General features: G+C 41.6%; 1 protein-coding gene across 1 annotated transcript; it reads left to right on the plus strand.

Moving 5' to 3' along the window:
• The first annotated feature begins 1020 nt into the window (after positions 1-1020).
• On the plus strand, positions 1021-14701 carry cbx6b (chromobox homolog 6b). Its single transcript, XM_044100744.1, has 5 exons — positions 1021-2313; positions 7586-7856; positions 8166-8407; positions 10464-10643; positions 10994-14701. The coding sequence occupies exons 1-5, from the start codon at positions 1597-1599 to the stop codon at positions 11222-11224; spliced, it is 1641 nt and encodes a 546-aa protein (XP_043956679.1). The 5' UTR covers positions 1021-1596; the 3' UTR covers positions 11225-14701.

Below are 14701 nucleotides of genomic sequence, written 5' to 3' on the forward strand. Positions count from 1 at the left end.
AGAGCGGCATGATGCTGCCACTGCCATCTTTCACTGGGGCAGTGCAGGGCAGGGAGTGTATTTGAGGACTTGTTTGTAGGCAGTAAAACTTTGTTTTGGTCTAATCTGACCACATGTTTGCCATTTCCCATACTTTGCTGATAGTGAACCGTAACCACAAGCCCGTAAATGATGAGGAAAAACCAGCTAAACCACAACCATATTTAGTTTCACTCGTGTTGATTAATAGTCTTGCTGCGCATATTCCTTTCTTTGGTCTATTTCTTGTATTTATTTCTCCTAGATCATTTGTGAGGCTTTTTTACTTTTGGTTCAAGATCACATCAGTTCTTGTCAAGTTCCTTCTCTGTTAAATTTCATCTTCTCTCAGTCGACCTGGTCGCCCATAATCATCCACCTGGCTGCACCTTGGCAGCATTCACACTCCTCAGTGTGTAAGCCTTTCCGTTTCAGTCGCTCCCTGCTGGATCCTTCTTTACTTCCCTGTAGTTTGGTTGTCCGGATCGCTCTGTTCGTCTTTTGAGTTCTTTGTTTGTTTGTTGTTGTTTTTTTTAAATTAGATTCAACGTTCTTGTCTGAATTTTGTTACAGTTTCAAACCCACACTTTGATTTATGTTTAGATATTTTTACTTCTTATGGTTTTAGCTAATTTATTTTCATCTTCACTTATTGATTCACTTTACTTATTTTAACCAATGGCTGAAATAACTTTAAAAAAATAAAATAAAAATACATCATTTGGACTGTTTCTGCAGATGGAAAGACCTGGTAAGCAACAATGGCCAAATGGTCAAAATGTTAATAGAAAGAAACCTAAAAACACCAGACATGACATGACTTACTTTCTTATTTTGTTTTTGTCTAATTTTCCACTCATTTATTTCAGTACAGCCTATTAAAATCCCAGTCGAATTAATTGGAGTTGGATATTGAATTGTGACAAGAAATTCTCAAGTTGCATGGTTCTGGTTTTGGTTTTAAGGGCTTGGACATAGAGAACATTTCAGAATAAACTGTCTTTTATACATAAACAGGCAAAGACATGAGTAAAATATGGAATATAACATTTCACATTTTGTTTTCTCCACATCCGAACTACCTGTGACACCGACAGGTAGCGAGCACAGCCTGTGAAACATGCTCTGAAAAGTGATTTGCACCCATTATCAGAGGATGTGTTCTGTCAGAGGCAGTCCTGCTGTGTTTTTCCTCCATCTCTCGCCCCCTCACTCGGTCTCAGTATTAATAGGCAGGATGCTGCCGGAACCAGCGGACATGCGCGTTGCAGGAGGAGAGGAAGCGTTTGCGCGGCGTCCCAGCGAAAAGAGATGTTTAGTGTCGACTCCATGATCACTTAACTGTGCTGACAAACTCGTGTTCTGCTCACTTGTTTTTTGTGTTTTTCTTTGTAGAGAGGCGTCAGGAGTCGTTTTCCTCTCACTCGGTTTAGGTTCTGATTAATTATTCAACTCTTTGCCGCATTTGGAGCCGCTGCTTTCCTACAGAGAAAAAGTGTTAACATTTCGGTGTTTTTCTGGAAACTGATTGCCCCCGCCGCCACCCTGAAGTTCATCGTAGTCATCTTGGCCGCCGGGATGGTGGCCTTCATCGGAGCGGTTATCTGCATAATCGCGGCTGTCCACACCGGGTCCGCCAAGGCGGCCGCGGCGCAGCGGCAGCCCGCGGCCGACAACCACTCGCTGTATCCGGACGGGGTCGCGCAGACTCCCGCTGCCGCGAGGGGCTCCGTGGTCCGGCCCGGGTCACTGGGAGCTCTCCACGGTTCTGAAACGCCCGAATCCGAAGCGCCCACCTTCAACGTCGGGCTTGGCGGGACGGACGGGGTCAGCGGACTCACGGGACACGATCCCGCGGTGAGTCGACTCATCTGCACCCCGGTCCTCGCCGGAGGATGCAACCCCAGGAAGTTTCAGCAGCAAGCGGACGACCCGTCGCTGTACGCCGGGGAAGACTGGGGCTACCTCCGGACCACGGCGGAGGAGCTCCGGCAGACGGTCCTGCAGCAGAAGGACCAGATTTTAACCGACCAGAGGACCATCACGGAGCTGTCAGGGAAGCTGACCGAGTGCGAGAAGGGGCTCGGGGGAAGAAGCGGCAGCCCGGACAGACGCGGGGACGCCGCCGCACTGAGAGGCGAAAAGGGAGCCAAGGGGGAGATCCACTTGGAGCGGATGATGGTGCGGGACAGCCCGGATTCTGCGCCCGACGGGGTCCATCTGCTCACGGTTGGAACTGTGGATGAGCTCGAACAGGCGATCACCCAACTCAAAGACCGCATAGACAGACTGGAGGTAAGAAAATCCTTGAACTAATGAATGAAGTCAGTTCTACTACTCTAAAGTCAGAGGTGCAGATAGTACAGCTTTATCCTAATTAGCAGAAAACATCCAAAGTCAGTTTAATCTGTGAAAAGGCCTGGAGGAAGAAGCCCTGTGTGTGTCAGACTTAGGCCATCTAAGCTCTCAGATCTCAGAGTTGATAGATTGTTGCTTTTTCAACATAGATGCACCAGTTTCACAAAGAGTACCAATATTGGCAAACTCTAATTTCCCACCATAAACTGTAGAAAAAGAACAATATTTCTTTCTTTCTTTCTACATTTAACTACCCTGATTATAAAATGTTTAATAAAAAACAATAACTTTTTCAAAATGTTTGACAACTGCAGTCAACTCGTCCCGGTTTTTACAGCATCACACATTTAAATGCATCTTTGATTTGCATATTGCTAAAATATGAATCTACTTATTTCATTTATTTTACTTATACCGGAAGAAAAGGCAATGTCACACTGTCTGTGTGAGAGTGCAGGTGTTATAACACAGATCTGCAGGTAAATATCACTACAAAAGACATGTTAGACTGCCCTTAGCAGAAAGAGAGTACTAGATTCATCCAACGGATACAACAGAGCGGCTTTATTGTAACATCTTAAACTTCCTGTTCTCTGCTGACGTCAATAGCAGCCTAAATAAAAAACCAAGCTTTCATAGAAACTTCAAGAAGTTTTCTTTCTTTCTCTGACTTTATTAAGTATTAACACCTGACAGACACTTGAAATATCTGCCTTCTTATCTCAGTAGCTACTTAAACGCTGAAGAGTGTTGTCACTGGGACCTGTTAGTGCCAAGGTATGACGTGTAATCAAGAAAATTTTGATTGACTGCCTTTTTTCCAACTAGCCAATCATCACTCAGGACAAATTATTTCTATAGTTGCATGCCAGTTTATCTGGTCTCACTTTTGGGTAAATTCAAATCAAGTTGACTGAGTCACTGTTCCACTTCAAAAAGTGACAATCAGTCAAGCTGTTTTATTTTATTTACTGTTTTGCCCCAGCAATTATTCTAAATCATCCAGTTTTATTATGCTTTTTCAGGGAAGCCAGACCTTATCTTAATTCAGTTTTGAGAACCAAGTTGAGCATTTTTAGCGCAAATGTGTAATGTCATACTGGATTAGCTAATTTGATTAACCCTAATAATTTTATACATAACTTTAGACATAAAGGCAAATATATATTCTATAAAGGCCCAGGCCTTAAACACATGTTCACTTTATGTAGATGTAGCAACCTCTTTTCAAAGAAATGTTGCTTACTGGGAACTTCTTGCGGGCTTGTCCGGGATTTCTTGTTTCGTCCAAAACCCGGACTGAAGGGGGAAAAGAAAAAACAGGAAATCGTGAAGAAATTGGCAGAGGAACCCAGCTGAAAACCATAACCTAGGTGGTTTTCAGCTGTTTAACATAATCTTACCTGGAATTCATATCCGGCATCAGTTCAGTAATATGACACAAAACATTTAATAAATAAACCAAGATGTTTTAATATGTCAAATTAAATATCTTGATCAGCCAGTCCTCATCTACATTTGACCCAGAAAAATATATTCAAACTGGACTTTTTTAGTTTGTACCTCCTGTTCAAAATCAGCCTAGCCAAAATCTTTGAAGGTCTGGCTCGGTTCGTATAGTATTTGATCAGCTCAAACCACATTTCTACCTTACTTAGACACAAGTAGATGTCTTAAATCTACACATCTGTCCAGTTTTCAACCTATTTTGGATTTTGCTTATATGGATGAACATTATCTTATTTGCAAGTTTTGCTCGGGGTGGATTTCTTGATTTGTTGTATAGCTATAAACGCAGGCAGTGAAAAAGCAGTGAATGACCAAAGCAACTGGACTTTGGATTTACTTAGTCGTTTATAAAATCAAATGTCTTCAGTTTTTGATAAAAACAGATGATTTGACACCAGGAGGGATTTATGAGCTACTTCCAAAGCCCAATCATCACAGATCAGTAATAATCATGTAATTATGAATGTCACTCAGTGAAAATGGGTATTTTAATTGGATTTTGTTTTTATAAAGGTTGCCATTTGCAACATGGTAACATAGGAGAATAAAATGTCAGTTCTAAAGACAAATGTGGAGTCAGAAGGAGGGAGCAGGAAAAAGAAAAAAGGAGCGAAAATACAGCAGAGCAACATGAAACGAGCTCTGACTTGACCAGGATAAAGTGATTTATAGCTCCGTTTTGGGGAAAAAAAAGAAATGCAATGCATAATTCATGGCATGCCTATATTTGTTAGGAGTAACAGAGTGGACGTGCGTCCCCGCGGTGCAATACGCCTCCTGCTGTTATATGTAGGACGTGATTGTGTGGGTCATTTCCTTTGTTTCGTCTGTTTCTCCACGCAGACGTGTAATGTCCAAGTTCTGACATTTTACAGGGAAGAAGGAATCCTTTCATTCTGCAGCCTTTTGTGCTTCATCGATGGTTTTCACAGGTGCGACTGGGTAGTTTCCTCCCTAATCAACACGTTTTCTTTCTTCCGCCGTTTTGTACACAGGAGCTACTTGACCTACTTGAGTAGGATGAAGAGATGTTTTCTACTGGCTCAGATTAAACTGGTCCAGTCTTTTTTTTTTTTCTTTTCCATATTTTCCCCATTATGCACCAACAACCCTCAACGCCGTTAAGCACTCATGCAGCATGTGGTGATTTTGGCCCAGAATAAGATCAGAGCTACAGTTAAACCACCCCACACTGGCATTGTACATTTTTAAAATCGTTTTCACTAAGCACTAAGAATTGCCCAAAATGTTAAACGTCTTAAAAGTTAAACGCAGTGCAAAGTTTCATGCCTTCTACGTCTGTTTCCAAATAGAGAAGCAGCTACATAACTGGGGGGGTAAGTCGTGATATTATGAATTTGGCATTTGGTACTGATAGGAAAGAGAATTTAAAGGTTTCCATTGAAAAGTGTTTACTTCTGCAAATGCTAACACCCTCTGGTAAACACGCTTAAAAGAAAAATCAATCCAAATGTAGTCTTTTACTGCAGTGCTGCTGTGAACAGCTCAACAGAGTGACGCTCAGTTCATCAACCAGCAGCATGGCACAATTACTCAGAGACAGATACTAATCTGAAGCGACAGGCTGGACGAGGAGAGGATTAATCAAAACAGCCAAGAGACACAAGGAAACTTTAGAAAAGTTGCACAGATCCAAAGCTCAGGTGGTAGAACACAACTCTTCTCAAACCCAACCTTTATAGGAAGAAAACCACTTCTGAAAAATAACTCGATGCAGCTTTCCGAATGTCACGTAGGGGAACCCAGCAACCAGCTGCTCTGGTCTGACACGATCGAATATGGTTTTTCGTTTTCTTTTTGGCCTGCATTCAAACAATGGTGGGGCGCCATCATTTTCTGTTAAAGTAAACATGAAATTTCAGAAATTTTAAGTGGAAGTTGGGTGGCGCTAAATGCAGGTTTACACTAGAAGAAAATCTGCTGCACGAGACGCCAGACGGCAGCGGAGGTTCAGCTTTCGGTGGGAGAGCGACGCTGAAGACACAATGGAAGAGACTAAATCAAAGCATATTCATGCATTAAAACATAAATCCAATTGAAAAACGGTGATAATACTGACGAATGAGCAAAAAAAGCATCTCGCGCTAATAATTTTTCCATTTGTAAATACAATGGACTCCCAGTGTTTGCAGTCGCTAGTAACCTCCAAAACCACAGTCGCCTGTCAAAATCTAAAACGGCTAATACTTCAGAGCGCTCCTTTGAAAAAGGATAAATGTCCAGTTTGATAGTCAAACACCAAATATCGCTTAGCATGCATTAATAAGCACAGTGGAAAATGTCTTAGCAACACCATAGACGCAAATATCTGCTTGTCTCCACTCTTGAGGGTGCAGCCGTTTAGCATCAAGGAAGGTAAGATGGTGATCCTGGGTTGACTGCTTTGCACCAACAAGCCAGTTAGTGTGTCAAATAGCTCTGTGCTTAGATTTTTCAGCAAACAAAGCTTCATTTGCATCCCCAGAACCAGAACCAAACGAGGAGAAGCGGCATTTAGCATCTATGCACCAAAAATCTGGAACAAACTTCCAGAAAACTGTAAAACAGCTGAAACATTGACTTCCTTTAAATCTCAACTAAAACCCACTTGTTTAGAGTTGTATTCGAAACGTAATCAATTGCAAATTTGACGGAATCTGACTTGATGTTGTGTTTTTATTGTTGATTCTATGTTTCATTGTGTTTTTGTGTTTGATTTGATGTAAAGCACTTTGAAATGCCTTGCTGCTGAAATGTGCTATACAAATAAAGTTTGATTGATTGATTGATTGATTTAAAAATAAATAAATAAAAAATTGTTGTATGGAGGAAAAACGTTGGTGAATCTGTGGATTCTGAGCCACGAATAGCTGGGGGTCCACTCTCTGTCATGCTGAATAAAAATATACAGATGCAATTTTAAGATGTTTATTTGTCCAAAAAAAAAAAAAAAAAAAGAAAAGAAAAGAAAAACATAAATTTCTCTCAATCTTACATTATTGTACATTTTGCTAATCTATCACAGAAAATCCCAACAAACACTCTGAGGATTGTGGCTGCAGTGGAGCAAAATGTGAAGGTTACGAAGAGCAAAAATATTTTACTCAATGTAGTGAAAAGAATATCTATGTTTAGATTTGATCTAAAATGCAAAATTTGGTTCTGCGGCGTATAAAACCAAAACCTCCACCTCTGCAGCGTTTCTCAGAGAAGCTGAGCTGCGGTAAGCTCCTGGATGCGGCATAAACAATTGAAAACACCATGAAAGTTTTAGAGCAACGGTTTAACATTTACAGAAAGGCACAGCGGTGACCTCCACCTCCTTTCAATCTGTTCAGTATTAAGCTAGATGCCAGTTCCTGCTGCTGCACCTTTTCGTTTTAGCAGTGTTTGGGACTGGGAAGCCCCCAACCTGCAGTCTTGCTTACAAAACTGCAGATTGCCTTTTTTTTTTTTTTTTAAAGCCTATCCCTGATACATAGTGGAGTATTGGAAAACTGGGATAAATCTACCACTTCTTTATCCTTAGGTTTTAATTTAGAGAAAAACAGAATCCTAACCGCAGCAGCCAGCTAACAATACATCAAGCCACGCCAAATGCAGCGGCATTACATAAACTCCTCTTGAATAAATCCTTTGGTGCTTGCAGAGATGGCAAAGCCCCAAATTCTGATCCGGTTTCTACTTCCCTCCTCTGCAGACAGACATCGGTCCGTTTTCTCACAACCGCACGGACAGCAAGTCCTCGGACGCATCAGAGGAGGGCGAGCCAGAGAGGTCAACCTCTCCGGGCCACGGCGCCGGTCCCGACAGGCCCTGGAGGGTGGAGGACCTGGAAGAGGAGCTGGAGAGGAAGGTGGAGCTGCTGGAGAAGGAGAGGAAAGCCCTGAGGCTGGAGGCAGCGAAACACAGACAGGAAATTGACCAGGGCATCAGGAAACTACAGCACCGCCTTTCAGGCCTGGAGGAAGGTGAGCTGCAGGAGGGCGAGAGAGAGAGAGGCAGAGAGGGAAGCAAACTGAGCGCATATTTAATCGCTCCATTTGATCTGGAGGTGGAGACGGTAACAGAGAGAGCAGCGTGACTGATTTATTCATTTCACCGTGACACAAGTCGTTAACGATGAGAACCAGATTTCCTTCTTCTGATTTATGACACCTAAGCTACGTAAATATAATTTGTGCAAAAGTAAAAAGCCCATAATTATCCTGTGATGCTTTTTAAAATACATGGAAAATAATTGACTCGCATGTCACTTTCTTCGTTCCGTATTTCCAAAGGCGACGCGGGGCTTTCATTCCCGGAGGGGTTCAGGTTGTCCTTCCCGGCTCGGACAAACTACATGTTCGCCCTGATGAGACACGCCGTCCCCAAGCTGCGGGCCTTCACCGCCTGCCTGTGGCTGCGGCCCGCCGCGGCAGGGATCGGGACGCCCCTGTCTTACGCTGTTGCCGAGCAACCCAACGAGTTGGTGCTCCTGCAAGACCGGAGCGCTCCGGCTGAGCTGCTCATCGACGACAAGGTACGGAACCCGCACAGGGCCAAAAAAGCTCAACATTTAACTGAGGCCAGCATCGGCTGGAATGACGACCTCGAGGAAAAGTGTCACGGTTTGACGTTAGGAAGAGATTTTGAAACCTAAAAAATCATTTTTTTTTTTTCTACATTTGTTCTGACTTTACCCCAGAAGTCAGGAAGCGTGAACATGTCATGTTGTGTGTCCGCCGAGGACATTTTTGTGGAGTTGATGAAAAAAAAATGAACAAAGATTTACAATAAATCATGGGAGGACAGGGAGCCAGGGGAGAACAAAAAACATCAGGAGCAAACAAAAGCACAAGAAGCCTGACTGTGAACGGGATCTAATGGGAGGAACAGGCAAAGAGTGACAGGAGAAGAAGTGTTTAAGTACTGGGAGAGTGAATGTGAAACAATTCACTCCACACCTGATTGCAGGTGTGAGGGGAGAGAGAGAGAGAGAGAGAGAGAGAGAGAGAGAGAGAGCAAACAAGGAAGTAAATCTAACACTAAAGATTTACTTTGAACTGCCTTGTTGATGAAATGTGCAATATAAATAAAATTACCTTACCTTACATAAAGAATGAGTAGGCATGAGGAACATAATGAAAGTAGAGTTACAAAGAATAACTAGAGACAAAAATTAAACATAATAAAGTAGAATCACTAAGAAAGAGATTAACAGAAACAAGGTTGATCTGATCAAAGTGAGAGAAACAGAATAATAATGAAACTGGAACCAATAAATCAAACCCCAAAACAACCCAGGATCCTAACAAAACAGTGATGAAAAGTTGGTCGACAGTTTCAGAGAAAACCTACTGATTCAGAAAGTTTTGCCAAGTTTACCTTCCAATAAAATTTGTTTAAAGAAACCCCCCAAAAACATTGAAATTTGAGAAAAAAAATTTCAAAAATACAAAAAACTTTAAGTTTAGTTTGATTTAATTTATCATTAGCCTTCTCTTTTATCCATTGACTCTCCTGAAAATGTATTTTAATGATTTTTAAAAAAAAATCTCATTACAACAAGACAGTTTCTCGACCGCCCCCGAATATATTTTCCAGCTCTGGCTGCTAAACGCTTCCATACCATCGGCTATTTAACTGATTAAATTTACAATCCTTGATGAAATAAACAGAATGCTCAATCACCTCCTATGTTGTTTACTGAAAGCTGTGCCACCAAATTTCTCCACCCAATAATACGAGTAGATGATTTAAAAAATAGATTTTACATCACAAGCTGTAAAAGCAGGTAAAACAAGTGTGAAACGTGAGAACAAACTGATGCATGTTGAACACAAAAGAAAAATCTACGGCTGTACAAAACAACCAAAACCGTAAATTCACACAAATGCTGATCTCCCCTTTGCAGCAACAACACTAAAAGACTGATCTTTTAATTTCTCCTTCCAAACCTAATCAGACCCAAAGTACTGTTTTTATCTTTCAAAGTGCATGTCATGCTTGATTAGATTCTTCCTCTTTATTCTGCTCACTCTAATTAAAGATGCAGCATCTTTTCATTCCTCATCTTACAAGCGTACTTGAATAAAGTTCATTTCTGATCCCTGTTATGATTTGAAGTGTGTATCAGTGATCCGTTAATGTTACGACCTCCTTCTAAATGTCCTAATGAATACCAAAGAAGGCCTTCTGCTTTGGATTAGCATTAAAGCAATAAGAGAGTAGCGAATGAAGTGTTCGTCTGATACACTCTTCATGTGATTTAATGGAAGATTAAGCTTAGTCCTTGAAAGCATTGTTCGGCGATGCAGAGCAGTGCTGTGATATGTGTATATTTTTTTATTTTGTAGAAGTCATTATGGTAATCTATTCCTGCGGGGAATAGCTTGGCGAGGCAGCAGCAGAACGCCCCTAGCGTGAAAGGATCAAAATGACTGATTTACATCTGAAAATCTCCTCACACTGCTGCATCTTATTTGCGTCCTGCTGAATTATTGTCACCCTTCTATGTGGCGATGTAAAGGCACGCCCAGGTTTTAAACAATCGGCGCTCACGCTGCGTCGTCCTAACAACACGTTGCCATGCTTAGGTGGCGAAGCTGCCTCTGAACCTCTCTCGAGGCAGCTGGCAGCACGTCTGTGTGAGCTGGACCCAGAAAGGTGGAGCATGGCAGGCCTACCAGGGAGGAAAGTTGAGGGGCGAGGGCCACGGACTGGCCCCGGGACATCACATCAGGCCTGGGGGAGAGCTAGTCCTCGGGCAAGAGCAGGTGAGTTACTCATATTTAAAGACAGACAAAAGAAGAAATGGTTTAGTTGTTACTGGTTTCCAAGTTGCTAAGAAAGCTAAAAACAATATTTGCAATAATATTGGATGTTTAATATGTGAATTTTGTTCATAAGCCACAAACTGTAGGAAAATAATGTTTAGAGGATAAAAGTAATCCCCCGCTCTATCAAATCCTGCTTAAACTTTCACAGAGCCGAGGGGTTGCCCAAGGCAGCAAGACTGGAAAAAGACTGAGTCGTGTGTGTGTGTGTGTGTGTGTGTGCTTGAGAGCAAAAGCGTTTCTCTCTTTAAGTGATCCGACTGTCTAACAGCGGTCTAATTCCTCTCCAGGATTCCCTGGGAGGCGGTTTCGATTCGACCCAGGCCTTCGTTGGAGAGCTGTCCCAGGTGGGCCTGTGGGATCGGGTCCTGTCGTCCGCCCAGGTCGCCAGCCTGGCTCGATGCAGCAGAGTAACTCAGGGCGTTGTGGTCCTCTGGAGCGAAAACATGTTGCAAGTATACGGCGGAGCCACCAAAGACCCCGGGGAGCCTTGCAGCAAACACAGCAAAAGCTCCCAGTGACCGGTGGAGAGAGGATCGCAAAAGATTCAATTCGCCAACTAAGGCTGATTCAGAATGTCAGAAAAACCATAAATAGCAAAGCGACATAAGCGAGTTATAATCTTAGCAACTTCTCTGGGGTATTTCTGAAGGTAAAAACAGTGCGCTGCAACACCACACGTTATTTACACATGAATGCAGCTGGAACATTAGTTACTGTGTATGAGAAAATGTTTCAGCTTGGGTTTGCTTAGTTTGAAGTCAGAACAGGAAGATGAAGATGATTTCAGATTCTCAGCAACCCTCCTGACAGTTTGATCAAGAAAAACAAAACTATACTTTACCTGCCTGCTAGCTTTTCTGTCTACTTGTTTACTGTAAGCGTGTTCAAATTCAGGGGCCGAATTCTTTTAAAGGACATAAACCGGGAAAATTGAACAGCCTGGCCTTTCGATTTATCCCTTACATCTGCGTGAGCCCTGTCGCCTAGCAACCATGACTGCGCCAAACACAAGCTAGCAAGAATGTAACTCGAAATGCTCCTGTTTTTTTTGTTTGTTTGTTTGTTTACAATCTATCTGAATCGTATTCGTTAATTAGATTAATGAAGTCAATGGATGTCAGTGGAAGTGCGAAGGATTCAACGTCCTTCAAATCCAGGAGGAAGGAGGATGAACGTCTGGGGGACTCGGAGGAGTCTCTGAATTTGGAGCACTTTCGTCTAACGCGGGCTTCAACAGATGTAGCCCCTGACTTTGGATTCAAATGTTCAATTCATCTGATTGTCAGTTTGAATGTTCACTGTAATTTTGTTTTTACATTATCCAGAATTTACAATAGTAATTCTTTAGAAAAGACTATAAAATATGTTTTAATGCATTATAGTCGGAGCCAGTGAAGTGAGTTAATGTTGGCCTGCTAATGCTAACTGTAATTTTTAGGCTCATTAAAATATCTGATGCAGTAATTCTGCTCTTCCTGTGCCTCATAAATGAGAATATAGAGAAAATCAGTAAAAGGTTAAATGGTTTTAAAACTTTTTTTCCCCCAACTCCAATGTCAAAGAAATTTTACAACATTAATTATAAACTAGAGAAGCCATTTTCTCTACTTTTAAAAAAATATATTTGTACATAAAGAACTAATAATTAAAATTATTTTATGAGTACTATCTAGAAACTTTAGTAAAATTACATATGTCTATCATTTGTGAGATTTTAACCACAGAGATGAAATGAACAACACTGACCTGTTAGTGTCTTGGATAAAGGATTTTTTTTGTCCTCAAACTCAGTGTGTTAGCAGCATAAAAAATATTGGGTCAGCGTTTACATTTTGAACAAGTCTGACAAAGGCCAAATGGCTAGACTGGGTCGGCGCATCGGCAAAGCTGCAGCTGCAGCTCCAGCTCCTGTAGGCCGTTCTGGGCTTCTGGTGGTTATAGGAAGGGAAAAAACAGTGCTGAACCAGCATCTGGGTCAAAGATGACAAAGATGCACACTGAGAAGAAAACAAGCTGTTTTGACGACTGTTTTGGCAGCAAAAGGGGGATGAAGTCGCTATTACGTGATCTGATCAGTGTGCTTCTAACTGCAGTCCACTGTATATTGTATGAAAAGCAACAAAAAAAGAAAACTCCCTCAGATATGATCTGGTGATAAAACTTTGAAGCTGCTGTTAAAGTCAAGTCGTCACATGTTTCCAACCAAATCACGTGGCGTATCCCCAACTTGTCATCCTGCTCATCAATGAGAATACTCACTGGAGAATTTTTCAAGTTCCGCGTTTGAAATGCCAAACCGGCCAGCTACACCTATCCACTTTCAAGATCTCTACAGCTAACAAGATGTGAAGAGTGATCATTTTGAACACAGTTGGCTAACCAGAACTCATGAAATTCTAGCACACAGGTTATTAGCTCATTCTCTCTGAGCTAACCGGCCGTTAGCTTATTCTCTCTGAGCTAACAGGCTATTAGCTTATTCTCTCTGAGCAAACAGGCTATTAGCTTATTCTCTCTGAGCTAACAGGCTATTAGCTTATTCTCTCTGAGCTAACAGGCTATTAGCTTATTCTCTCTGAGTAAACAGGCTATTAGCTTATTCTCTCTGAATAAACAGGCTGTTAGCTAAACTTCTCTGAGCCGAAGAATTATTTTCTAACAGCTCTCAATGTCTGAACCTATTCCCCTAATTATGACCGCAGTTAACTAGCTTAACAAATCACTCAGTGGCGCAGAGTAGACTAAGAGAACAGTGAATTTGCTTTTTCCAGTCGTCAAAAGAGACGCACATTGCCTCAGCACTCACTTCGTTTTCCAACAAGTGTTTCAGAAGTGTTTTCGGTTTGGTGTCAGTCGAGGTTTAGCGTAAACGAGCCACAATGCCAAGGTTAATATCTTAACTTCATGTATTCATATTCTATTTTGCAAGATAGGCCTATATGTATATATTTTTTTCTTTTTTCTGAATGACTGAAAATAGTGATCCAGCAATCATTTAATGTCTGAGCACTCCAGACACCGTTGTGTGCTTACCTTCTTGAAAACCTGTACTGAATCCAATGAGTTCCGAGTCTGAGCCGTCCTCGGCCTGCTGAGAGCTCCGTGTGGGAAGCGTGAAGTTGAATCGGGGGCAGCTGGAATCCCTCCATTTGTGCACCAGGCTTGAAGTGGTATTATTTAAGGGCTGTGACAACTTTAGAGCTCGGAGTCAAGGTGAGGCGGTGAAAAAATGTTGGAGAAAGTGTTGGGAATATTAAAGCAGCGGATGGCTGTCTGGAGTCGATGATGAAAGCTAGAGGAAAACAGGAGAATGAGGGGGAAGATGGATCAGATGTGAATGATGTTGCGCTGTTTGTCTCTTCTGCATGATGTAATCTAATACTGATAATGTCTTGCCACTTGCAAGGTGCCGCGGACTAGGTTGTTGCATTTTACATTCCTGCAAGGTGGCTGTGTTTGTCTTTCTGAATTATGGTCTTGATCAACTTTTGAGAACTGCTAACCTAAACTCTTCTTTTTTCCCCCCATTATTAAATATGTGGTGTTACATTACATGTTGATGCAATGTTCAAAGTTGTAAACGGAAATTTGAAATGTTTTTAAATGTTCTACATGCATCAGGAGCTGCATTTCCGTTCACCATATAATTTTGCAAATTAACACGTTTTTTGATGAAAAGATTTTTGAGTATTGAATTCAGCGTATTTTGCAAAAATGTTATGGAAACATTTTTTTTTTCCGCGTCACACGAGTCATGTGATCAATAACCAAACGTTATTGTTAAAAGTGGAGAAGACAGGAAGTGTTAAGAGGATGATGACGTGGCTTGTTTTTTGTTTTGTTTAACTCGTTCACTTGTTTCTTAATTAAAGAAAATCTAGCAATTGAGAAATTTTTATTTTATCTTTTTTTTTTTTTGTATTATGGGAACACCGACAAAATTTGCGCACGTTCGTAACGGAAATGCAGCTTCTGATAAATAAATCTGAAATCTT

Source organism: Gambusia affinis, linkage group LG19 (genome assembly GCF_019740435.1).
Source record: "Gambusia affinis linkage group LG19, SWU_Gaff_1.0, whole genome shotgun sequence".
NCBI lineage: Eukaryota > Metazoa > Chordata > Actinopteri > Cyprinodontiformes > Poeciliidae > Gambusia > Gambusia affinis.

What these genes read in the sequence shown, in the direction of transcription:
- cbx6b (XM_044100744.1), top strand. Translation starts at nt 1,597, where the DNA reads ATGGTGGCCTTCATCGGAGCGGTTATCTGCATAATCGCGGCTGTCCAC. An exon ending in AGCTGCTCATCGACGACAAG is followed by an intron (nt 8,408 to 10,463) that starts GTACGGAACCCG and finishes TGCCATGCTTAG; the next exon opens with GTGGCGAAGCTGCCTCTGAA. An exon ending in TAGTCCTCGGGCAAGAGCAG is followed by an intron (nt 10,644 to 10,993) that starts GTGAGTTACTCA and finishes ATTCCTCTCCAG; the next exon opens with GATTCCCTGGGAGGCGGTTT.